Source organism: Loxodonta africana, chromosome 1, assembly GCF_030014295.1.
Source record: "Loxodonta africana isolate mLoxAfr1 chromosome 1, mLoxAfr1.hap2, whole genome shotgun sequence".
Lineage (NCBI taxonomy): Eukaryota > Metazoa > Chordata > Mammalia > Proboscidea > Elephantidae > Loxodonta > Loxodonta africana.
In genome coordinates this window covers 198527547-198554975 of record NC_087342.1, presented here as the reverse complement: position 1 = coordinate 198554975, position 27429 = coordinate 198527547, and the positions used below count along the sequence as shown (strand labels likewise).

Sequence of the window (27429 nt, the reverse complement as noted above, 5' to 3'; positions counted from 1 at the left end):
TAGAGGCAACACCAGAGGATATTAAGGATATTAGTAAGGGAGACACTGCCATGGTCCAGGTCAAAAATGCTGAAGATCTAAACTAGGGCCATGAGGAGGAGCCAGATACCAATTATGCCAAAGATGTTAATATAGGCCTTGGCACTGACCGATTATAGAGGAAGTGACTCAGTTTTCTGCTTTGGCAGTGAATGAATAGGTGAATCCAAAAAAGGGAATACAAGTGGAAGACATGATAAGCAATGCTTGAGAATTTAAAAAATGCTTTTAGAATAATAAAATATCGCCTGTGTTTTGATGAAATATTTTTGGTAAAAATGATTCCATATTAAACTTGATTCTCATACATACATGATCCATTTAATTATGTTCTAAAACACTGAATTTTTTATATGTATAGCTATTTTGGGGGACAGAGAGGAAGTATATATATATATATATATACACACACACACACACACATTGAGACCATGTAGTAACTAAATGCCAAAATTAGATGTCGACTTTCTGAGAGCAGAAACAAGGGTTTCTCTCTTTTTTGACTTTCCTGCATTCTTCTTTTTTGACTAGCCATATACAGATGTGTATTTAAACATCTTTTACAGTTAGCAGGGCGAGGACTTATTAAAGGCCGAGATCATCTGATGTGGGTTCTGCTGCAGTTCATTTCTGGAAGTATTCAGAAAAATGCACTGGCTGATTTTCTTCCTGTTATGAAGCTTTTTGACCTTCTGTACCCAGAGAAAGAAGTAAGTTTTATTGAATAGTTGAACAATGGGTTGAGTGAATTATGTTTAATTTATGTTTAAGGGTTTTCTTGTGAATTTGTGAAAAGAGCACTGGATTTGGAGGCTGGAAACCTGAGTGCTTTTCCCTTCTTCTGTAAATAACCATCGTCAGGGGATGGACTTTCAGTCTTTGTTGACATTTGTTTCCTTTTATGGAAAATGAGGAAATTGAACTAGGTTGTTTCTAAAGTTTATCGTGAGTCACAACTGAACATTTGTATAGAAGCTCTTTCTCTGCATTCTGAGTAGATCTACAGTTTCAAAAAAAGCATGAAAGCCGTTTTAATCTATATATGGCATTGAATGACCAAACAACAATGGTGTCTGCCAGTTTTTGCCAGTTGAGTCTCAGCATATCCCCTCAGTCTCTCATTGTATAAGATGCTTGAGTAAAATGTGATATGTTTTGATAATTGATATTTTTAACAAACATTTTATTATGGAAATTTTTAAACATAATAAAAAAAGAGTGACTAGAATAGTAAACCCCATATACCCATCACCAAGAAATGTTCTTGTTTCTTCCATCCTCATCTTTTTTTATTAATGATGGACAATTTAATGCAAATTCTAGACACCATGTCATTTCACCAATCAATATTCAATTTGCTTAATGATAGTTATTTAGATTGTATATTTCTTCAATTTTTTTTTTTAATAACTTTTATTAAGCTTCAAGTGAACGTTTACAAATCCAATCAGTCTGTCACATATAAGTTAACATACATCTCACTCCCTACTCCCACTTGCTCTCCCCCTCTTGAGTCAGCCCTTTCAGTCTCTCCTTTCTTGACAATTTTGCCGGCTTCCCTCTCTCTCTATCCTCCCATCCCCCCTCCAGACAAGAGTTGCCAACACAATCTCAAGTGTCCACCTGATATAATTAGCTCACTCTTCATCAGCGTCTCTCTCCCACCCGCTGACCAGTCCTATTTCTTCAATTTTTATGTATTCTTGAAAAGCATGTATGAGGCTTTTAGAAATTCCATAAATTTTTAGTACATCTTTCACATTCAGTAAGATTTCCCAATAATGTGATTAATTTTAAAACAATAGCATAAGTATGAAGGAAGTTTGTCTTTTTTTTTTTTAAATGAAAGAGTTATGGCAGAATTTGTGTATTAGTAACCTTTTTTTTGTTTGTTTTCAAACCTAATCCAGGTTGCTTCAGATTCTTAAATACTAATCAGTAGAAAAGAGATGAGTAGGTTTTTTATGTAGGAAGATTTTTTGAAGGTGTTGAATTAAGGAATTTGAAATAAGTGTTGCTAGTTTTTTCCAAGAGATTTAAAAGAATAAATCATTGATCTGGGATAATTTAGGTAAAAAACTCTCAGCGACTTAACCTTAGCATTTCTCTGCAAAATGAGTCGTGGCATTCCTCGATATGATGAATATTTGAACATCTGTATTGCTTCATTATTTTTTATAAAAGATGATGTCTTTTTCAATATACATTATTGACCATTTTGGAAAAGTTTGCCATTAAAAAATTATTTTTGTTAGCAAATACTCTGTGATAGCAGGAAAAGCTTGACTAAGCACCTGTGAATTTCTTTTAGTCTCTTTCCAAGTAAAAACATGGCTTTATAATTGTATCAATATTTTATGGGTGTTAGACCTTCTGATAAAAAAAAAAAAAAAAATGCATTGTTAAATAGTCAAAGAACCGCTGGGATGAAATTAATATAGGATATTTTAAAAAGATATATATCGGAAATAGATTAATATAATTCTTCTGTTTTTTATAATATGCAAGTTGTTATTTTTCAGTGTATCCCGGTTCCTGATATTAACAAACCCCAGTCAACTCATGCCTTTGCAATGACTTGTATTTGGATTCATCTCAATAGAAAAGCCCAAAACGACAACTCCAAGCTACAGATTCCAATACCTCATTCCTTAAGGCTCCACCATGAGTAAGTTATTTATAGCTTCACAGTTAATTTCATTGTTCAATAGATAGGAATTGTAATCTAATGTTGATCATAGTATTAGTGTGAAGTTGGAGAATACCCCTACTCCCACTGGGAATGAGGGTAAATATTTAATGTGTATACTGTAGCAAGAGAAAACTGACCAACTATTACCTGCATCAGAAAACATCTAGAAGATTAACCCAGTGTGTGTATGTGTATGTTTATCTGTTTTTTTGTTTTAATTTCAGGGCTGATCTTTATCTTTACATGTTGTACTTTAATTAAAGTTATTACTTCCCAAGAGTATGTAAAAATGTTTTGAAATTTCTTAAGTGTTTGGGATTTGAGCATGATTTTACTGAGATACCTTTTACTCCTTGGGCTGCCAGAATTGACTGAGCTGATCTGGCTGGCATATTCCCTTTCATCTCCTCCAAAGTTCTGACTTTGGAGGAACAGGGCATCAGAATTGGAGGAAGTCTCGTTAACAACCTGTGTTATGCAGATGACACAGCCTTGCTTGCTGAAAGTGAAGAGGACTCAAAGCACTTAGTGATGAAAATCAAAGACTACAGCCTTCAGTAGTAGTCAAGAAATTAGATGACATATTTTATTGAACAGATTTGCTGCGAAAGACCTCTTTAAAGTGTTAAAAAGCAAAAATGTCCTTTTAAGGACTAAGGTGCACCTAACCCAAGCCATGATGTTTTCAGTTGCCTCATATGGATGCAAGAGCTGGACAATGAATAAGGAAGACCGAAGAAGAATTGATGCCTTTGAATTATGGTGTTGCCAAAGAATATTGACTATACCATGGGCTGCCGGAAGAACGAACAAATCTGTCTTGGAAGAGGTAGAGCAGAATGCTCTTTAGAACCAAGGATGGTGAAACTTGGACTCACATACTTTGGACATATCAGGAGGGACTAGTCCCTGGAGAAGGACATTGTGCTTGGTAAAGTATACAGTCAGTGAAAAAGAGGAAGACCTTCAACAAGATGGATTGATACAGTGGCTGTAACAATAGGCTCAAGCATAACAACAATTGTGAGGATGGCTCAGGACGAGGCAGTGTCTCGTTCTGTTGTACATAGGGTGTCTATGACTTGATGGCACCTAACAACAACAAAGTTGTGACTACTCGAAGAAGATGCTCTTCTCAGATAGACCCAAGCTTCAGTCAAAGGTGCTGGAAATAGTTGAACTTCCCTTCTAGGCTTCCAAAAAAGACTGCCAAATCTGTTCGTAGGAGACTCTAGAGTGTATTTTACAGCTAGGTGCATTTTTTTTTTAATACTTACGTTTATTTAAAAATATATATATATATATTGTGTATTTTAGGGAGTCTAGAATATACAGATAAACCCAAGGAAAATGATAGCTTCACATTTCATTTGGCCTTCATTTATGAGACACCCACTTAGGATCATCTTTTCACAGTGACATCTGTAATTAAGGCATATTGTTGTGCTTAAAGAGATAGATAATAAATAGAAACCTAGTCCATGTTTTTGTGAATTTTTTCTTCATTCTCTGAACAGTAACCTGATAGAACGTTGCATATATAGTATATACTTACCAAATACTCATTACTGTTAACTTGTCTTAACTTTCTTCTGCAATGCTACCCCCATCTGTATATAAGTTTCCACTCTACATTTTGGGCAGAAACTATTAATACCTTTAAGAATAAATATAGTATTAGCATAAATTTATAATTTAAAAAATGCGAGTTCACTTTATGGAAATAATTTGTATTTTTTCTGTTTAATGAACTGGAATTTTTAGGTTCCTACAGCAGAGCCTGAGAAATAAGAGTTTACAGATGAATGACTATAAGATTGCCCTGTTGTGTAATGCATATTCCACAAATTCAGAATGTTTTACATTGCCCATGGGGGCTCTGGTAGAAACTATTTATGGAAATGGAATTATGAGGATACCTCTCCCTGGAACGAGCTGTTTGGCTTCAGGATCTATTACTCCCTTACCAATGAACCTTCTGGATTCACTGACAGTTCATGCCAAAATGAGGTATGTCCTTTTGATTTAGTTGGTATTAGTGTTGGTATTAGTGTAGCCTGGCCCTTGATGTCATGATTTTGCATGTATATTATATGGCTAGGTGCATGTTTTGAAATAATTACGTTTATTTTGTTATAAAAATGAATATTATTATAGTGATAATTGCGATAATCCCTCCATGAGAGACAGATTGTAAAATTTTTCGTCTATATCCTGAATATCTTTTCCTTTGTGTAAGTATATAAATATATATGTTTTGTTTTGATTTTTACCAAAGTAGACATACACTGTGATACTGTGTTGCTTACGTATGGAGGCACTTTTAGATTTGAACATTATGGTTTCTAAAAGAAAGAAAAAGTCTCTGTTGAGTGTGATTCTAGAATCTCAAGTGCCTCTAGGGACCAAGCTGGTAATATAAATTAACAAAGCCTGGTGCTGACTGAGGGTCCAGGCTCACATGCCCATGGCAGCCTGTGTGTGTACAGAGGACTGAGGCCACCTGGGGCGTGCAGGGCTCATCATCTCATGCTGCCGCTTTAGCTCATTTCTGTGACATAGGAATGTGGCCTAGTGCAGCTAGATCTTCTGACTTTTTTCAAGAAGGGCTGTGTCTTAGTCATCTAGTGCTGCCATAACAGAAATACCACCAGTGGATGGCTTTAACAGAGAAATTTATTCTCTCACAGTCTGGTAGGTTACAAGTCCAGATTCAGGGCATCAGCTCCAGGGGAAGCCTTTCTCTGTTTTTTGGCTTTGGAGGAAGGTCCTTGTCCTCAATCTTCCCCTGGTTGGGAAGCTTCTCAGACGCAGGGACCCCATGACCAAAGGATGTGCTCTGCTCCTGGTGCTGCTTTCTTGGTGGTATGAGGTCCCCAACTCTCTGCTTGCTTCCCTTTCCTTTTTATCTCTTCAGAGATAAAAGGTGGTACAGGCCACACCCCAAGGAAATTCCCTTTACCTTGGCTCAGGGAGGTGACCTGAGTAAGAGTGGTGTTATACAATCCCACTCTAATCCTCTCAATATAAAATTACAGTCACAAAATGGAGGACAACCACACAATACGGGGAATCACGGCCTAACCAAGTTGATTACACACATTTTTGGGGGAACACAATTCAATCCATGAGAGGCTGGAAATCCAGATATTTTATTTCTAGTCTTCCCGCTTTTAAGTATGGCTTAAACTTTAAAACACTGTGTGGGGCAAAGAATGGATCTTTGGGCCTCGAGGTAGGGCATCAGTTCTAGAAGAGCCACACTCCTTTTCAAATGGTAAACACTGAGAATTACATGTATGCTTTACTTGCATGCATGACAGATCTGAGGAAAGCCATGTCGGAACCTAACATTTATGCCTTTGCAATGATTTAAGTAATTCTGTGACTTAAGTTATTTAATATCTCAAATGGTTTAAGTTACATATATGAAAAAGAAAGACTAAAATCACTCAAATATGTCTATGAGTTGTACTCACATTTTGTTTTTCCATGAGCAGACAGATCCTGGTACACATTTAAAGTACCATAAAAACCAGAATTAACCATATTTTTATGAAAATAACATGTGTATTACATATGTTTTGCCAACTGCACAACCGCCTTGCACATTATTTTCCTAGGTGATGGCGCGTTATACGTGCGGGTGTATTGTTTACGTGGGCGTGTTCTTTGTGAAAAAATATGGTAGTATAGCGCCTCACCAGCAAGTTTACTGCTCTGTTGAAATACGTTAACTGCATCAGGTTCATTTTAGCCATTTAAGTTCGGATTTATACTGAATAACTTAGCCATAAGTAGAGTAACCCCTGTATCTATGCTAAAAATATGGATTTTTATTTTCTCCCTTTTATTTCTTCTCAGCCTTATTCACAGCATTGCAACTAGGGTGATAAAACTTGCTCATGCAAAGTCCAGTGTGGCCTTGGCTCCAGCCCTAGTAGAAACTTACAGTCGTTTATTGGTCTATATGGAAATAGAATCTTTGGGCATCAAAGGATTTATCAGTAAGACAAATTTTCTGGTGTTTGTAACTGTTAACCTGTTCATTAATTCAATATGTACTCATCTAATCACTGCCAGCGTGGAACTTACGTGCTAATGAGGAGGACAGACAATAAACTAAGTAAATAAGTGAAATATGTAGTATGTCAGAGGGTGATAAGTGTTATAGAAAAAATAAAGCAAAAAAGAGCAGTAGGAAGCGTGAGAATCAGGGGAGTGAGTTCTCTGGGTAAGAAAAGGGCACTGTGCTAGGTTCTGAGGCTGCAGTGAGCAGCATAGATGTGGTCCCGTTTGCCTCCTCTGCTGTGTGTCTGCTACTGGTTCACCCCAGGGCCCCAGTGGTCTCCTCTGTGGGTACTGACTGGCAGTAGAGAAAGACTATTTCTCCACTGCAGAAGACACATTATAATGTCTGTTGTGTATTTTGCGGTTTTAAACAAAGGATTCTAACATGCAAGTGCTTCTCTGATTCATGATAACTCTTACTTTTCACCAATACAGTATAATTTTAATTTTAACCACAATTACTCAGTCTCCTGGATAATTGGGAGTTGAATAAAACTTTCTTTGAAGGGAGGAGAGAACACGGGTAGGTGTGATGCAACTTTTTTATGTTAAAAAGGGATCCTCATATTTCAAACAATTGGGAACATTCACTGTATAACAATAATTTAAAAGATAACTGAGAAGTGAGGAAAGGTAATTTTTTTTATATCTCGCCTCTTGTTTTATTTTTCCAGATGAACTTGAGTATTACTTTGTCAAGTTTTATGAAAAAACAAAGCGCAAACTTGGCATTATAATTAGAATCTGTATTTTTTTCTTATATATAAAGCAGAAATTATGGAGAGTGTATTTCACGGTTAAATCTCTGCATACATTTTACTCAGTGTGACTTTTCTTCAAATATCTTTTAATGGATAGCTTTCAGTAATTTTAATTTTTAAATTGTCTTGTTTCTCAAGGTCAGCTTTTGCCAACTGTTTTCAAGTCTCACGCATGGGGGATCTTACACACACTTCTCGAGATGTTTAGCTACCGGATGCATCACATTCAGCCTCATTACAGAGTTCAGCTCCTGAGTCATCTTCATACTTTGGCTGCAGTGGCACAAACAAACCAGAACCAGCTTCATCTTTGGTAAGCCCATTGAAGACTGCCTCTCCATAAGATTATTAGAAATTCTGTTGGCATTGGGGAACTTAATCTTTTACCTCAAAATTTGCTTCTTTGTCATACAAACCCCTGTATTTCTGGAGTTGTTCTTTTCTTCTTTTCCCAGTAAAGAAGAAATGTAGTCCAGTTTTTTAAACAGAAACTGATTAAGATAGTTGAGTCCTTGCCTCAAGATCTTTGGACTGAGAATTAGTACATCCAAGGCCTTTGTCATTATATTCTAACTTAGCCCTTGACAGAGCTGCTAGATTTCAGTAAATGTCAGATTATGATTAAGTATCCTCTCATTTTAATTTTACTCTAAGTAAAAATATATTCAGATAAAACAGTGAACTTTTTGAAATCTTATATATCCAGGTGAAAATTTTGAGTTCTTCAGGCTACAACTTACCTTTTTCAAATGTGTAAAATGTCAGATCTCACTATAATATTTGATACCTCAGGATTTTAATGCAAGTTAACAAATCTCATTCTCACACAAAAGAAGCAGGTTTGTTTTTTTCTTTTTAGTTTGCTTGCTTTTTTTCCATTGTTAACCTGGAATTGAATTTAATTCAGTAATTCTGAAATTTTATATGCAGCTTAACTTTTTCATGTTTCTTTTGTCCTTCTGCCTTACAGTGTCGAGAGCACTGCACTCAGGCTTATAACAGCGTTAGGTAGCTCAGAGGTACAGCCACAGTTTACACGCTTTCTTAGCGATCCCAAAACAGTGCTGTCAGCGGAATCTGAAGAACTGAACCGAGCCTTGATATTGACCTTAGCTAGAGCAACGCATGTGACAGGTACGTCAACATGTGGCCTACAACAACAAATAAATATGAATTAAAGTTTGCCGTAATTCTACCGATTACTAAAATGATGCTGTGCTAAAAAATAGTTTTCACTTGTTCAAGAAAAGCCAGTTACTGTTTTGATACCTTCACCATTTCAGTTGTTAATGTAGGTTCTCCTTGGAGACTAAATGTGAGCATCAGCTTTCAGCCATCTTACGTAACTTTAGAGTAGTGGTTCTCAAACCTTTGGTCTCAGGACTGCTTTACATCCTTAAAAAAATATATATTTGGCATTCTCAAAAAGTTCTCATTTATATTGGTTATATCTATCAATATTTATTGTACCAGAAATTATAAAAAAGAGGTTTTTAAAATATTTATTAATTTATTTAAAAATAACAAATCATTACATATTAACATAAATACTGTTATGAAAAGATATATATTTTCCAAAACAAAACATTAGTGCCAAAGGTGCCACTGTTTTACGTTTACATCTATTTAATGTCGGTCTTAATAGAAGATAGCTGGATTCTCATATCTGCATCTATGTTTAATCTGTAGCAATGTGTTCTTTTAGTTGAAGTAAGAAAATATGACTGTACAGATATGAGGTTGGAAAAAGGGATATTTTAATAATCTTTTCAGATAATTGTGAATATTTTTTTATTTTACACCAAAATTAGACAAGTCATATTTTCTTAAAGGTTAGTTGCAATGTGGAATCTGAAACCTCATCGATGAACATTTGTACTGTTACATTAAAATCCATCAATCTGTGTTGTACATTTAATGGATTGTTCATCCATGTGTGAATTTTATAATGTCATAAATTGATCATTTGGAAAATATTTGTTCACTGAGTTACGTAGCTCTTACAAATGTTCACATATTTCGTTATACAGTATCAGAAAATTGGATTTTTTAATATCATTACAAGTTTCATTTGGAAAGCCTTTAAGTTTTGGAAAGCTATCAAGCTCATAACGGATACCAGTTTTCCAAATTCTGATTTTCACATGGAAGCTCAAATTTTATCATTGGTAGCAGATACCGTCATTTGTTTTCTTTGAAGTGACAGGCATTACATTAATTTTCAAAAAACATTTGCTAACTACCCAGTCTAAATAACTGTAGATTTCTGTCAGATTTTCTTTCAAGTAAAATTGGAATTTCATGAAAAAAGCAGCTAATTCAGTTTACAACCTAAACAATCACAAAAATTCTTTGCCTCGAGACACGTACTTCAGTGTGTAGCTAAAATGCTTGCTTCTCATTTTGTCATACAGAATATTAAAAAGAAATGTGCTCAAGGGTTGAGATTTGATAATTTTTTACTGCTGCATCAAGGACATTCTTAAGTGAAATTGTCACCCCCCCCCCTTCCCCAACCCTCAAGAGAGTGAAACAATGAAGAATACAATGACTGTTTAGTTTGGTGCCACTGTTAGATTTGTGCTGAGGGCCAGCAGGTTAACCCACCATTGCTCTTGAACCATCACTGCACATATCAGCACAGTAAAAACGCCTGTGATATCTTAGTATTTATATAGCTTTGATCTCACTGACCCCTTGAGGGGATCCCGGGGAACCCCAAAGGTCCACAGACCACACTTTGAGAACTCCCTTTTAAAGAAATAGGCGAATTTAGTAATCTCAAATACATTTGTGTAAACTATCTTGTTTTACCTAAATAAATAAGTGGAAACCCTGGTGGCGTAGCGGTTAAGTGCTACGGCTGCTAACCAAGAGGTCAGCAGTTCGAATCTGCTAGGCGCTCCTTGAAAACTCTATGGTGCAGTTCTACTCTGTTCTGTAGGGTCGCTATGAGTCAGAATCGACTCGACGACAGTGGGTTTGGTTTTGGGTTAAATAAATAAGCCTTTTTAATTTAGAGATTTAGATTTATACTTGTAGTCTATAGATGTGTGATGACTATGGTACTTTCAGATTCCAGAAAAGATATCTACTTTGGTAACTCTATTCCTTTGGGTTAATAAAGTCCTAGTAAATCATATGCAGAGCAAACTTTTAAAGAGCAGTAGTGGTGGACCTGTGTCACTGTTATGTCACTGGTACTCTGTAACCTTAAAAAAAAAAAGAGAGAGAGAGATTCCAGATGCCTTTTATCTTCTTTTCACTAATTATGCTTACATTTATTTACTAATATGATAATGCAAATCGCTCCTAAATTAAGAAAACTTAGGTCCCAAACTGAATAAAACTGTTAAGCCATGAACGCACAGTGAGATTCCCTTGAGTGTATGTAATTGTGATTTTCACTATGATATCTTTTATGAATTTTAGGTGTGATCATTTGTATCTAGAGTACATCTGTTTGTTTCTGTTTAGATTTTTTTACAGGGTCTGATTCAATTCAGGGAACTTGGTGTAAAGACATACTTCAGACCATCATGAGTTTTACTCCTCATAATTGGGCTTCACACACCCTAAGCTGCTTTCCAGGCCCACTACAGGTAATTTGGTCTTGCATTATATATTGAATACTACATATGAAATCCTTCTGTCCATTCACAGTGGCAGTTATTCTAGAGAATTAGTTTTGGTGACATCTGAAACAAAATTAGCATTGATTTCTTCTTTTTTTTTTTAATCTATGTAACTCTAAAAATCTCTTGAGTTGTTCCTTGCTCTCCTCTAGGCCTGGATATGTTTCTAAATAATTAATTATCATGGCTTCATCTTAATAGTTAACAGTGTTAGATTCTTGTGAACATTAACACATTACCAGAAAAGCTCTTGCTCTGTAACAGAACTGAAATAGGGAGAAATCTAATTTACTATATTTTTTTGCAATTAATCTACCTGTGTAAATAACATGCTTACACATATAATGTGTGGAAATGATGAAGTAAAACAGTTCTGGCATAATGCGTGCATTGTTTGCATAAAAATATGGTAATATAACTTCAGAGTATATATATGCTAAAGTTAACTGAATATTTGAAGACAAAAAGTTACACAGAGAGAAAGACTATAAACTTTGCTTTTATAATATGGAAAAAGGAAAATCTAATTTGTCTTCTTCCCTAGGAAAGTTTATCACTTACCCTAAGAAACAAGAGATTTCCCCATTTCTTTACTCATTCTACATTTCAGAGAAAGTGTAAGGCATGATGCGCCTCTGTTTTTCATAACTTCTGATAGGGCTAGAGCAGTGATTATCAAACTCAGGCACACCAGAAATGGGACTTCATGAAAATTAGAAACTTTGTCCATCAAAAGATTTACCAAGAAAGTGAGAAAACAAGCTACCAACTGGGAGAATATCTTTAGAAACCATATATCCAATAAGAATCTAATAACCAAAATATATACAAAATGTCAACAACTTAACAAAAGGGCAAATAACCCTATCACAAAATGGGCAAAGGACTTGGACAGACCACCAAAGATGAAATTCAGATGGCCACCAAACATGTGAAAAAGTGCTCATCGTCATTAGATATCACAGAGCTGCAAATCAAAACCACAGTGGGATACCATTTCACTCCCACTAGGATGACTAAGATTAAAAAAAAAAAAAGGAAATAGAAAGTAACAAATATTGGTGAGGATGTGGGGAAATTAAAACCCTTATCGATGCTGGTGGGAATGCAAAATGGTATAGCCATAGTGGAAAACAGTGTGACAGTTCCTCAAAAAACTATAAAAACAGAAGTACCATATAACCCAGCAATTCCACTCCTAGGTGAATACACAAAAGACTTGAAAGCAGAGACTCAAACAGAGACTTACGTACCAATGTTCATTGCAGCACTATTCACAGTAGCCAAAAAGTGGAGACAGCCTAAATGGCCATGAACAGATAAATGGATAAACAAAATGTGGTACATATATGCAATGGAATACTACTCAGCCAGTAGCAGAAATGAAGCCTTGAAATGGGCTGCAATATGGATGCAGCTTGAAGACATTATGCTGAGTGAAATAAGTCAATCACAAAAGGACAAATATTGGATGACCTCACTTACATAAAAAGACAAGAAAAGGCAAATGTATGGAGACCAAAATTTATTAGTGATTACAAGGGGTGGAAGGGAGAGGGAATGGGGAGAACTGTGATGGAAAAATCGCATTAAGGGTAGGGTTGCAGAGCTGATTGTTGTAATTGCCATCTGCAAGTTGTATACCTGTAAAAAGTTGAGTTGGCAAAAGTCATGTGATATGTTTACAATAATGACCAAAAAAAAAAAGTAGCTGCTGAGGCTGCTTATATACAACCAAACACCTCATGGGATTTGGTTCCTTGGTTTGGAGGTTTAGGGTCATGGTTTCATGGGATATCCCAGTTAATTGGCCTAATAACATGCTTAATGCTTCTGGTGTACCTCCTAGGTCATTGTGTAGTGCCTTGGGTTTTAAAAGCTTGCAAGCGGCCATCTAGGGCACAACAATTGGTTTGTATTTACCTAGGCCAACAGAGAAAGTAGAGTCAGGAATGGGAGGAATATATGGAATGTGTGGCTAATTTCCTCTCTGTACAACTACTTCCTTTGTCATGAGACCAGAAGAACTGGATGGTGCCTAGCTTCCATTACTGAACATTTTGATCAAAGATTCCATAGAAGAATCCTGATGAAAAGGGGAAAAATGCAGAAAGGAACTTCAAATTCTCATGGACTCTGGACATTCTGGAGATACAGAGGGTGGATGAACCCCAGAAACTATTACCCTGAGGTTATATTTAAACCTTAAACCAAAAATATCGCCTGAAGTCTTCTTAAAACCAAATAGTTTAGCGTAACTAGTATAAAATGTCTGTCTGCCCTGAGCATTATGCTCAAACTGACAACAGCAATTTGAGAGATTATGTTAATGAGGGTGAACATCTCAGAAAAGGAAAGTGAGAATGGTTGCACAACTCAAACGATGTAATCAATGTCACTAAATTATACCTGTAGGAACTGTTGAATTGGTGTACATTTTGCTGTGTATATTCTCAACAGTAACAAAAAAGAAATAAAATATAGTTAAAAAAAGAGAAATCACCTCTCAGCAAAAGGAGAAAAAAACTTCCTATTTTATTTCTGCTGTTAAACTACTGCAAATACTATTCTTGCTTTTAAAAAAAAAAAAAAAAAAAACTTACATCAGAATCACCTGGAGAGTTTGTTAAAATACAGATTTCTGGGCCCAAGTCGCAGAGCTGCTGATTCAGTAGGTCTGGGGTGGAGTCTGATAATTTGCACTCTTAACAAGTCCCGGGCACTGCTCATCTTCAACCACACTCAGAACTACTGGATTAGGGTAATGAATTTTCCTCATAGAGATACTAAAATATTTAACCAAAGGGTACATAACTTTTTTTCTTTAATGTTAGCAAAAGTATCAACATTTTATTGACGAAACTGAAATAAGCTTGCTTGAAATTTCTCTCTAGGTAATGTAGGAAAAGGACTCTTAGAGATAGTTTAGTTGAACCTATATAATTTTCCAGATAAAGAAACTTATGCCTTGATTGCTGAGTTAACTGTTCATGGTCACCTGCAGTTTATTAGTGTCAGAGCCAAGTCTAGAACTGGTTTCTTAACTCTATATCCAGTGCTCTTTTTATTAAACCATTGAAATAAAATTCTGGTTTTCCTTTTAGGCATTCTTCAAACAGAATAATGTACCTCAGGAAAGCCGTTTTAATCTGAAAAAGAATGTGGAGGAGGAGTACAGGAAGTGGAAGTCCATGAGCAATGAAAATGACATCATTACCTACTTTTCTAAGCAAGGCTCACCACCCCTCTTCCTTTGTCTTCTCTGGAAAATGCTCTTGGAAACAGATCATATTAATCAGATTGGCTATAGGTGAGCCAGAAAAACCTAGATTTGCATTCTTTTTGGTAAATTGTTATATTCATACAGCAATAGAATTTATTTTTTACTTTCTGCTATTCAGAGTATTAGAGAGAATTGGAGCCAGGGCGTTGGTAGCCCATGTGAGAACGTTTGCAGATTTCTTGGTATATGAGTTCTCTACGTCAGCTGGGGGTCAGCAACTCAACAAATGCATTGAGATTCTTAATGACATGGTATGGAAGTACAACATTGTTACATTGGACAGATTAATTCTCTGCCTGGTAAGAATAAATAAAGTTTTAAGCTTTGTCCTTCTCTTTTGCATCAAAGCGTGTGACTGATAGGCCTTGTGCTGATCTACTGTATATTGCTTCTGAATATTTAATGGATTTATATAAGTATTGTTATCACTTCCCTAAGGAACTAGATATTTCCCCATTTCTTATACTCATTTATTCAGTAAATATTAAATATCTACTATGTTCTGTGCACAGAAGGTACAGAGGTAAATACGATAGACTTTAAAAGTGTGAGCAGTTAGACCCCCTGAGTTGATTCTCAAAGGCTCCTGGCAGGCAGTAGTAAAATGCCACTGTGTTTCTTTCTTGAGTGCCAGCATAACCCTTTTGTTCACTTTGGTAGCCATAATCATAAACTGAATGTTTCTCATAGCCTCCCAATATCCCCCAAATGTTTTTTCTCTTGACTTCGATGTCTATTTCAGGCAAAATTTTAAGACACAACTAGGCTAGAAAATGCTGCATGTTTTTTAAAACTATGGTGGTGATATTTGGGGGTTGTAGTTGTACAGCACAAATATAAAGGTGATTGTAATCTAGTAGGTGAAATAAAGTAAGCCTGTAAACCAAAAAAACAAAAGAATAAGATAAGGTTGTAGGGAAAATATTGCCAGACATCAATGAGAAGTCACATCCATCTTGGTGATGGATCTTGAAGGATGGATTAAATTTCAAAAAAATGAAGACTCATATTCCAGGTAGAAGGAATACTGAGGGCCAGAAAAAGACAAGAAAGAGCCAGATATGATTGAGGACTGCTGAACAGTTGGTTTGGGATAGACTAGACATATAAGGAAACAATAATAGTGGGATTTTACTGTATTAAAATTTAGACTATAAAGCGGCAGAGAATAGCCTGAGCCATGCTTTTGCTCAGGTTGGGCATTTTCATATGATCTTTCTGTTCTTCCAAGGCCATGCGTAGCCATGAAGGAAATGAAGCCCAAGTTTGTTATTTCATAATTCAGTTGCTGTTACTCAAGCCAAATGATTTCAGAAATCGAGTAAGTGACTTTGTGAAGGAAAATTCCCCAGAGCACTGGCTACAGAACGACTGGCATACCAAGCACATGAATTATCACAAGGTACGTTCTAGTTAGTGCTCCAAATAATCCTTTTTAAGCCATACTTAGGTATTTGGCTAATTGATAGGTAGGTTTTGTAGTTCTGCTATTTTCTCTCTGGTCTGTATGGAAGTGAATTAACTCACTAAACTTCTTCAAGATTTCAGAGTTGCCCTGATGTTATGAATATATTGAAACTGCAGTTTCAGTAGACATGGGTACATATAATGCAAAATAAATGGGAGTGTAATAAGGTATAATTAAAAACGTTTTCTTATGAAAACTAAATTTGTAAAGGATATTTTCAAGTTTATTTAGTTCTTATTTAAGAGAAGGAAAAAGATGCCTTAAACATTTGCTATCTCCTCACTTCCGCAGAAATATCCAGAGAAGCTGTATTTTGAGGGCCTGGCGGAACAGGTTGATCCTCCTATACAGATCCAGTCTCCCTATCTGCCCATCTATTTTGGAAATGTGTGTCTCCGATTCCTTCCAGTATTTGATATAGTTATCCACAGATTTTTAGAGTTGCTTCCAGTATCCAAATCACTGGAAACTCTACTGGATCACCTAGGCGGCTTGTATAAATTTCATGGTGAGCTTCTTTGAATTTTAATCTAATAACTTCATAAACAAAAGTAAATTAGGCATAACTGTGTGGTGGTAATGGTTCTAAAGGCTTTGTTTTTTAAATAAGGGTGTTTTGAAGGTAAGCGCTGTTGGGTGATGCCATGAAGTATAAATTTTATGTTGCTGTCGAGTCGAGTCTGATTCATGGCAAAGTATAAAATTCAAAACATGAACATGTAAATAGACTGCAGCAAAACTACTAACTAGCAAAAGTAAGTGTTATGCAAGAGATGCCTTAATTTACATGATGTTATTGTTAGGTACCAACAAGTTTACAACTTGTAGTGACCCCATGTGACAAAGTAGAACTGCCTCATAGAGTTTTCCAGGCTGTAATCAAGTAATTACCAAGATGCATTGATAATTAATGGTGATTGGAATGCACAAGTTGGAAACAGAGAAAGATCAGTAGTTGAAAAATATGGCCGTGGTGATAGGAATGATGCCGGAGTTCACATGATATGATAGAAATTTTGCAAGACCAATGACTTCTTCATTGCAGATATCTTTTATCAACAACATGAATGGTAACTATACACATGGACCTCACCAGATAGAATACACAGGAATGAAATCCATTACATCTGTGGAAAGAGACGATGGAGAGGCTCTCTATCATCAGTCAGAACAAGGCCATGGACCAATTGCAGAACAGACCATCAGTTACTCATATGCAAGTTCAAGCTGAAGCTAAAGAAAATTAAAGCAAGCCCACAAGAGCCAAAGTATGACCCTGAGTAAACCCCACCTGAATTTAGAGACCATTTCAAGAATAGATTGACCCACTAAACACTGATAACGGAAGACCAGACGAGTTGTGGGATGACATCAAAGAAATCATATATGAAGAAAGCAAGAGGTCATTAAGAAGACAGGCAAGAAAGACCAAAATGGATGTCAGAAGAGACTCTGAAACTTGCTCTTGAATGTAGAGTAGCTAAAGCAAAGGGACAAAATGATGAAGAGCTGAACAGAAGATTTCCAAGGGTGGCTCGAAAAGACAAAGTATTATAATGAAATATGCAAAGACTTGGAGCTAGAAAACCAAAAGGGAAGAAGATGCTCAACATTTCTCAAGCTGAAATAACTGAAGAAAAATTCAAGCCTCGAGTTGCACTATTGAAGGATTCCACAGGGAAAATGTTGAAACGATACAGGAAGCATCAGAAGAAGATGGAAGGAATACACAGAGTCGCTGTACCAAAAAGAATTGGTCAACATTTAACCATTTCAAGAGGTAGCATATGATCAAGAACTGATGTTATTTAAGGAAGAAGTCCAAGCTGCAGTGAAGGCATTGGCAAAAAACAAGGCTCCAGAAATTGACAGAATACCAATTGAGATGTTTCAATGAACGGATGCAGTGCTGGAGGTGCTGACTTGTCTGTGTCAAGAAATTTGGAAGACAGCTTCCTGGCCAACTGACTGGAAGAGATCCATACTTGTGCCCATCCATAGAAAGGTGATCCAACCGAATGCAGAAATTATCAAACAGTATAATTAATATCATGTGCAAATAAAATTTTACTGAAAATCATTCAAAAGCAGTTGCAGCAGTACATCGACAGGAGACTGCCAGTTCAAGCCAGATTCAAAAGAGGATGTGGAACAAGGGATGTCATTGCTGATGCCAGACGGATCTTGGCTGAAAGCAGAGAATATCCAAGAGATATTTGTTGTTGTTGTTAGGTGTCATCGAGTCGGTTCTGACTCATAGCAACAGAAGAAAACACTGTCCAGTCCTGTACCATTTTCATGATGATTGTTATGCATGAGCCCATTATTGCAGGCACCGTGTCAGTCCATCTCGTTGAAGGCCTTCCTCTTTTTCACCAACCCTCTACTCTACCAAGCATGCTGTCCTTCTCTAGGGACAATCCCTCCTAATAACATGTCCAAAGTATGTGAGACAAAGTCTCACAATCATGGCTTCTAAGGAGCATTCTGCCTGTACTTCTTTGAAGAGAGATTTGGAAGATGTTTACCTGTGTTTTTTGACTATGCAAAGGCATTTAACAAATCGTGGATAACATTGCAAAGAATGGGAATTCCAGAACATTTAGTTGTGCTCATGAGAAACCTGTACTTAGACTAAGAGGCAGTTTTTTCAAATAGGACAAAGGGATACTGCATAGTTTAAAGTCAAGAAAGGTGTCAGTCAGGGTTGTATCCTTTCGCCATACTTAATCAGTATGCTGAGCAAATGATCCAAGAAGCTAGACTATATGAATAAGAATATAGCAACAGGATTGGAGGAAGACTTACTAACAACCTGCAATATGCAGATGACACAACCTTATTTGCTGACAGTGAAGAGGACTTGAAGCACTTACTGATGAAGATCAAAGACCGCAGCCTTCAGTATGGATTGCAGAAATCTTCACAGTGGGACCAATAAGCAACATCATGATAAACAGAGAAAGTATTGAATTGTCAAGTATTTAATTTTACTCGGATCCACAATCAAAAAGGCCTCTTTAAAGTGTTAAAAACCAAAGATGTCACTTTGAGGGCTAAGGTGTTCCTGACCCAAGCTGTAGTATTTTCACTTGCTTCATATGCATGTGAAAGTTGGACGGTGACTAAGGAAGACCAAAGAAGAATTGATGCCATTGGCAAAGAATATTGAATATACCATGGACTTCCAGAAGAACAAACAAATCTGTCCTGGAATAAGTACAGCTAGAATGCTCCTTAGAAGCAAGGGTGGTGAGACTTCATCTCATGGACTTTGGACATGTTGTCAGGAGAGACCAGTCCCTGGAGAAGGACATCATGCTTGATAAGGTAGAAAACCAAACCAATGCCATCAAGTCGATTCCAACTCATAGCAACCCTATAGGACAGAGTATAGAACTTCCGCATACGGTAGAACTGCTGACTTTTGGTTAGCAGCCAAGCTCTTAACCACTGAGCCACCAGGACTCTTTAGCAAAAAAATGGAGGACCCTCAATTAGATGGATTGACACAGTGGCTGCAACAATGGACTCAACCATAACAACGATCATGAGGATGATGAAGGACCAGGCAGTGTCTGGTTTTGTTGTACATAGGGTCGATGTGGGTCGGAGCTGACTTGGTAGCACCTAACAACCGCAATCTTTATGGGACCAGAGCACCAGGTTTTACTGCCGAGGAGCCACTGGGTGGGTTCGAGCTGTCAGCCTATGTTGACAGCTTAATTGTTGTGCCACCAGGCCTCCTTTAACTTACTTTGTGTGTGATTAATTCCCAGATGTGTACAGCAGTTCCCAGGTTACAAACGAGATCCATTCCTAACTGTTTCTTTCTATAAGTTGAGTTTGTAGGTGAGTTGGAACAGGTGCATATGGCTCTTACTTAATCTTACTTTAGTGCAAGAAAAGGCTTAAAGCCCTTCAGTGATTTAAAAGCTGCATTTGCAGCGAGTGAAAGTGATTGTGATGAAGAATTTGTTGTGAATAGGGGTTGGTCAAGTAATTTCAAAATGAAGGCAAATTTACATAACATTCAAGGGCAAGTAGGAGTTGTCCATAAGCTGGACATTCATAACCTGGGTACTGCCTGTATAGAAGTAAGAAAGTGTAAGGTCGAAACAGAGTGGTACTACTGTGAACCACATGAGCCTGGGCAGGCTTCCTGGAGGGGTAGGTTGAATTGTGATGCATGTGATTTATTTAAGCAGAAAGGAGAATAGATTATAGTAGGCAGACTGGATCAGTTGGGAAAATCATGGAAATAAGAAAAAACAAGACATATTTGAAGAGCAGTGTCCTTGGTGGGCTGAGCCAAGAATTCATAACAGAGTGTTCTAGAAATAAGGCTAGAAAGGGATATTGTACGATCACCTCAAAGGCTAGACTGAGATATTTTTATTTTTTAACCTGCGGATAATGAGGAGTCAACTGGAAGTTATTGAATAAGGTCATGGTGACGTTGGAAATGAGGAAGAAGGGACAAATGGTCAAGGAAGGAGGGGTAAGACTTGATTGACTGGTTGTGGGGAAAATGATGAAAGAAAGAAATCAAAGATAACTTTAAAGTTTTAAGCATGATAACTGGGAGGATGATGGGGTCAGTGAGAAAGTGTGGAAGTCCTGAACAGCCACTGTGTGGGGACAAAGGTATTTGTCTGGTGGGCAGTTCTTATTCTCAGTCCTTAATCTACGGTGTCTCTGTCCTAGGTATGAATTGACTGTTTTGTATTTTCTTTTTTAATAGGGTTTATTTTTTAGAGAAGTTTTAGCTTTATAGAAAAATTGTGCAGAAAATGGAGTTCCCATATACCTCCTCTCCACACTGCACGCAGTTTCACCTATCAATAACATCTTGCATTAGCATGGTACATGTGTTACAATCGATGAACCATACTAACATTATTATCACCTGAAGTCTGTAGTTTACCTGAGAGTTCACGCTGTGTTGTACAGCCTGTGGGTACTAACAGAAGCATAATGTCAAGTATCCACCAGTACAGCAGCATACAAAATAGTTTCACTGCCCCAGAAATACCACATTCCACCTATCATCACCTATCTTGTCATTTCCGCAAACCCCTCTCATGACTGATTTATTTCTGTCTGTAGTTTTGCCTTTTCGAAAATGTCATACAGTTGGAATCATAGTATGTAGCCTTTTCAGACTCCCTTCTTTCACATAGCAGTAGCATTTAACAATCCTCCGTGTCTTTTCATAGCTTGATAGCCGATTTCTTTTTATCACTGAATAATACTCAGCACTCCATTGCATAGATGTACCACAGTTTATCCATTCACCTACTGAAGAACATCTTGGTTGCTTCCAGTTTTTAGCAATTATGAATAAAGCTTCTATAAACATTCTTGTGTAGGTTTTGTGTAGATGTAAGCTTTCAACTTATTGGGAAATACCTTAGGAGTGCTGTGAATTGGGTTTTGATACTGTAGAACAGATAAGTTCAAGTGAGCATTCCTATAAAAAATATTTCCCTTTTGAATTAGATAATATATGTACCCACTACAAAATAATGCACTGTGAATAGTTATTCAGTCCCATCCCTGTCCTCTGGCTAGCCAGTTTTTCTCTCTGTAGAACAACCAGTGTTACCAGTTTCTCATGTATCCTTCCTTCAATATTCTTAGTTGTTTTTTTAACAAATAAAATATTCACATTATATTCTGTATGTTGTGTTTTCTACTTGAATAATGTATTACAGTTGATCATATCAGTGCATAAAGAGCTGCCTCATACATACCATAATTCGCTTAACCATTCCTGGTTTTGACCATTTAGGTTGTTTCTAACCTTTTGCCAGTATTAACAGGGCTGCAGCAACATTCCTTGCATATACGTCATTTTTGTAAAATAACTTTCCAGAAGTGGAATTGCTAGTTCAAAAAATATGATGAACATCCTTTTGAAATGTGAAATACAACCTGTCTACATTATTAGAAGCTTTATACCTTATCCTAAGATAAAAATATTCATTGTGTGCAATTACCTAGAGTGTGAAAGTAGTTTTATAATCTTCTGAGTTATTCTTTGGTAATCTTGAAAACGGAGGATTAGTTTTTCAAAATTGTCAGTATTCAGATAAACATTGTACTGATTTATTTTCTTCTTGGCAGATCGTCCAGTGACTTATTTGTATAATACACTGCACTATTACGAAATGCACCTGCGAGAGCGCCCAACTCTCAAACGTAAACTTGTCCACGCAATCATTGGGTCACTCAAGGATAATCGACCACAGGGCTGGTGTCTAAGTGACACTTACCTGAAGAGTGCTATGAATGCACGAGAAGACAATCCTTGGATCCCAGATGACTCTTACTATTGCAGATTGATTGGGAGACTAGTAGATAATATCCTTTCTTCGTTATTTTCCGTCCTGTAAAAACAGCATGGGGCAGTGTCTGACCTCCAAGTTCACAAGGGGGAAGGAGAACCAGTCAACAGCCCAAGGCTGATTGCTGTGAGGCGGAGGTCAGACATGCCTTCCCTCTCAGCCATCCTTACTGACTCTGACACCAACCAGCCCTTCCATAGCACTCTCTACAGGGTTCGATAATTTATTGCAATGTCCACACAGAACTCACAGACCATACTCAAGATTATGGGGTTCATTAGGGATGTGACACGTTACAATTCAAGCTGAGGAATACTCAAGGATACAGTTCTTCCATCAGGACAGCCTGATGGAACATCCTTTTGAAAGGTGATGCCATGCTTATAGGTATGCCTCTCCCTGGTCTTCAGACTCTCCCCAAAGGTACTTAGCTTTCTAGCTCCATGGGCCAGGAACCCACTGTGCCATCTCCTGCAGGTCTCTCCTTCCTTGGTAGTGGTGGTCTCTTCTCTTTCCCACCTCTGAGTGGATCATTTCAAGCCCAGTGGAATAACAAATCTGACCAATCCCTTTGGTGGGTCAAAGTTACCATATCTGCGCAGTCCCACCCAATCACTGGGGTGGAAGTTAGAAGATCATGGGAGAAAGGCCACACAAAAGTGATCCATCACACCACACATATTCATCAGAAATAACTATTTTGATTTTTTGAGAACATGTTATTTTCAAGGTAGTATTTTTTATATGTTCCAAGACTTCAGCTTTTTTAAAGGTTATTTTTAATCTGTAAAGGTTTTTTTTTTCCGCCTCAACTTTGCCAAATTAATAGGCAGAAAATACCCTTGTTAAGTGTCTGTTTCTTTGCTAACTAGAGAGGTTGAATTTTTTGAGTATTTCTTAAACTTTTCAAAATTTCTTCTTTGAACCAGCTGTTCTTAATCTCTGCATGTTTTTTGTTTTATTTTTCCTGTGGGTATTCGTGACTTCCTTACCTATTCATCTGAGTTTTTTAATGTATTAGGATATAATCCTTTGTTGGTGGTGGTAGATATTTATTCCTTCAATTCGTTGTTTGCTTTTTAATTTCATGATTAAGACATGGATGTTTGACCTTGTCATTGTACAACTATCAGTGTTTTAAGATATTTTTTCATTGTTTTTATAACTGGAGAAATCTTTCCTCATTCTCAGATTGGATGGACATATGCTATTTTTTTTTTTTCTTTTTTCCAAATTTAACTGAAAATTTTGTTGTGCATGGTATAAGGCATTGAGAATCTAGCTTTATTCCCCCTACTGCAGTGACAATGGTAACCAGTTGCCATCCAGGAAATTCTGACTCATGGCAAGCCCATGTGTGTCAGAGTAGAACTGTGCTCCATAGGGTTTTCAATGTTGATTTTTCAGAAACAGATCTCCAGGCCTTTTTTTCTAGGCACCTCTGGGTGGACTAGAACCTCCAACCTTTTGGTTAGCAGCAGCTCAGCACATTAACCATTTGCACCACCCAGAAACTCGTAATAATAATAATAGCTTATATTTGTTGAGTGCTTGTTTTGTATAAGGCATTATATGAAGCACTTTACATTCCTCGATGAGTTAGTTTTTATGCCAAGGTCAGAAAGCTAGTAAATGGTTGGACTGCAACACAACCTTAGATGTGTCTGATACCAAAGCCTGTACATTTAACCACACACTCTATTATTTCTCTGGTGTCATTTATTGAATACCCTTGCTATTTTTCACTCATTTGAGCTCTCAATCGTATCTTCTTTCTTGTATATATTAGGGTCTCTTTTTTTTTTTCTTTAATTGTACTTTAGATGAGGACTTACAGAAGAAACTAGTTTCTCATTAAACAACTAATACACATATTGTTTGTGACATTCATTGCCAACCACACAACATGTCAACACTCTCTCCTTCTTGACCTTGGGTTCCCCATTACCAGCTTTCCTGTCCCTTCCTGCCTTCTAGTCTTTGCCCCTGGACTGGCATGCCCATTTAGTCTCATTTTGTTTTATGGGCCTGTCTAATCTTTGGCTGAAGGGTGAACTTCAGGAGTGACTTCATTACTGAGCTATGAGGGTATCGGGGGCCACACGGGGTTTCTGTCAGACCAGTAAGTCTGGTCTTTTTTTAATGTGTGTGTGAGTTAGAATTTTGTTCTACATTTTTCTTCAGCTCTGCCCAGGACCCTCTATTGTGGTCCCTGTCAGAGCAGTTGGTGGTGGTATCCGGACAGTCTAGTTGTGCTAAACTCAATCTGGTGGAGGCTGTGTTGGTTGTGGTCCATTAGTCCTTTGAACTAATCTTTCCCATGTATCTTTGATTTTCTTCATTCTCCTTGCTCTAGACAGGGTGAGACCTGTGAGATGGCTGCTGCCAAGGTTTTTAAGACTCCACACGCTACTCACCAAAGTAAAATGTAGAACATTTTCTTTATAAACTATGGTATGCCAGTTGAGCTAGATTTTTCCAGAGACTATGGTTCCCATACCCGTCAGCCCAGTAGTTTGGTCCCTCAGGGAGTTTGGATGTGTCTGTTAAGCTTCCATGATCTTGCCTTCATCAAGTTGTGCCTGCTTCCCCAGTATTGTGTACTGTCCTGCCCTTCACCAAAGTTACCACTTACGTATTGCCTATTTAGTGTTTTTCCCTCCCACTCCTCCTCTCCCTCATAACCATCAAAGATTGTTTCTTTTTGTATGTAAACCGTTTCATGAGTTTTTATAGTAGCAATCTCATACAGTATTTGTCCTTTTGTGATTGACTTATTTTACTCAGCATAATACCTTCTAGATTCATCCATGTTGTGAGAGGCTTCACAGATTCGTCATTGTTTGTTTTAATCATTGTGTAGCATTGTATTGTGTGTATGTGCCATAGTTTGTCCGTTCACCTGTTGATGGGCACCTAGCTTGTTTCCATCTTTTTGCTATTGTGAACAATACTGCAGTGAACATAGGTGTGTGTACGTCTATTTGTGTGACAGCTCTTATTTCTCTAGGATATATTCCTAGGAGTAGGATTGCTATATCATATGGTATTTCTATTTCTACCTTTTTAAGGAAGTACAATATTGTTTTCCAAAATTATTGCACCATTTTGCATTTCCACCAGCAACGCATGAATTCCAGTCTCCCCGCGTTCTCTCTAACATTATTTCCTGGTTTTTTGATTCGTGCAAGTAATGCTAGAGCGAGATGGTATCTCATTGTGGTTTTGATTCGCATTTCTGTAATGGCTAGTGATCTCAAAGAGCATTTCCTTATGTATCTGTTAGCCACTTGAATGTCTTCTTTGGTGAGGTGTCTGTTCTTATCCTTTGCCCATTTTTTAACTGGATTACTTGTCTTTTGGTTGTAGAAGTATTGGATTTTCGTATAGAGTGTAGAGATTAGACCTTTGTTGGATTTGTCATAGCCAAAATTTTTTTCACAGTCTGTAGGTTCTCTTTTTACTCTTCTTGTGAAGTTTTGGTGAGCGTAAGTGTTTAATTTTTAGAAGATGCCAGTTATCTTGCTTATCTTCTGGTGTTTGTGTATTGCTAGTTATGGTTTGTATCCTTGAATGCCATTTACTTCTGTAAAGGTTTTGAAATCTTAAATTAGCAGCATCATGCCAGATAGGCTGAAATTCACTGTTAATATTTCTATTTAAAAATGAACTTTCTTCTTTTGTAGCACATGCATTTGTTTGCTACTGGGGAACATAGAATCTTATTTTGAATAAATTATTGAATATTTTTAAAAATATTAATAAAATAGACAATTAAAAAATCTTAATTTTTCTCTTTTAGTGAAAAACACTGCTACAGTGACTAGTATTTTTCTTTTCTTCATTTTTGATTTCATGTTTTATGTTATCTGCGCACTATACTTAATGTCTACACCGTACCACTATTTACTTGACAAAGAAATTTATTTCCTGAAATATAAGACTTGCTCATTATGAAGTAGTCTTCTTATTAACTTCCTGTAGCTATTAAGAGAAACAGTCTGATGAAGCCTGGGGATACCTTGACTGCATCTGTAGGTATTGTAATGCCACAGTTATAAGAGCCCACCATTTATAACTTGTGACTGATCAGATGGTTGCCACCAATACATTTCAGTCATGTCAAGCTTATTTATATTTGATTTATATTATTTGCCTCTTAATCTGTCTGACCTTAGGCAGATCACTTCCTTGGGGCTCATAATCAGATAAAGTGATAATCAAATCAGATACTTACATGTGAAATATTTTGAAAACTATAAAGCACTTTACAAATGTGAGCCATTAATCTCAAAATAACTAGTTATTGCTTTAATTGTGTGTACCTATGGCTGGCAAATCTCCTGGCCCATTCCCAAACTGTGACTGGAGATTCAACGAGTTTCCCAACCCGGCTGCCCATGCTCTGCATGTTACTTGTGTGGAGCTCATGGCCTTGGCTGTTTCAGGCAAAGATGTTGGAAATGCCCTTCTAAATGTTGTCCTGAAAAGGTATGTATCCTGTTTCATGAAATAAGATTCACTGATTACCTGTAAAGAGAATGAAATTTTTTGGGGAGCTACTAGACCGATACGCGTTGTATAGTAACTGTCTTCTGGTTCTAGACTTAGTCTTGGTAATGTAGGTGTAAATAGGCCCTGGCAGAGTCAAAAGGCTTGGGTTTGTTTCCACTTCTACTCTTTATTAGATGTCTGACATTTAATTTAGAAATAATATTAACTTGTCACTAAAGATAGTCTTTCAAGATTCCTTTTGTAAATGTCAGAATAAAGTAGGGGATAATGGTGGAGGAAGTATAAATGGGCGGAAATAGTCTTTTCAGCCTAGAAACTATTGTTAAAGAATATAACCAAATACATATATATATATATATATATATAGGAGCCCTGGTGATTCAGTGGTTAGATGCTCAGCTGCTAACTGAAAGGTTGGTGGTTTGAACCCACGCAGTGGCTCTGTGGGAAACCTGTGATCTGCTTCCATAAAGATTACAGCCTTTGAAACCCAGTGGAGCAGTTCTACTCTGTCACATGGAGTTACTATGAGTCAAAAATCAACTCGTTGGCACTGTTACAACAACACCACATCAATCACAGTGGTTAAGAAAGGTCAGCAGTTTGAATTCACCA

The 27429-nt window shown here is 37.0% G+C and overlaps 1 protein-coding gene across 3 annotated transcripts in view; it reads left to right on the top strand.

Moving 5' to 3' along the window:
- Nucleotides 1–27429, top strand: part of MED23 (mediator complex subunit 23) — a 62714-nt gene that overhangs the window by 22578 nt on the left and 12707 nt on the right. For all 3 annotated transcript variants that reach the window (XM_023557064.2, XM_003404136.4, XM_010592320.3), the window contains 13 exons: nt 606–749; nt 2562–2707; nt 4496–4741; nt 6596–6738; nt 7702–7876; nt 8534–8697; nt 11041–11165; nt 14303–14508; nt 14600–14780; nt 15713–15883; nt 16241–16457; nt 22079–22315; nt 26625–26790. In XM_023557064.2, the coding sequence (XP_023412832.2) occupies nt 606–749; nt 2562–2707; nt 4496–4741; nt 6596–6738; nt 7702–7876; nt 8534–8697; nt 11041–11165; nt 14303–14508; nt 14600–14780; nt 15713–15883; nt 16241–16457; nt 22079–22315; nt 26625–26790 (2321 nt within the window). The remainder of the gene's footprint in view (nt 1–605; nt 750–2561; nt 2708–4495; nt 4742–6595; nt 6739–7701; nt 7877–8533; nt 8698–11040; nt 11166–14302; nt 14509–14599; nt 14781–15712; nt 15884–16240; nt 16458–22078; nt 22316–26624; nt 26791–27429) is intronic.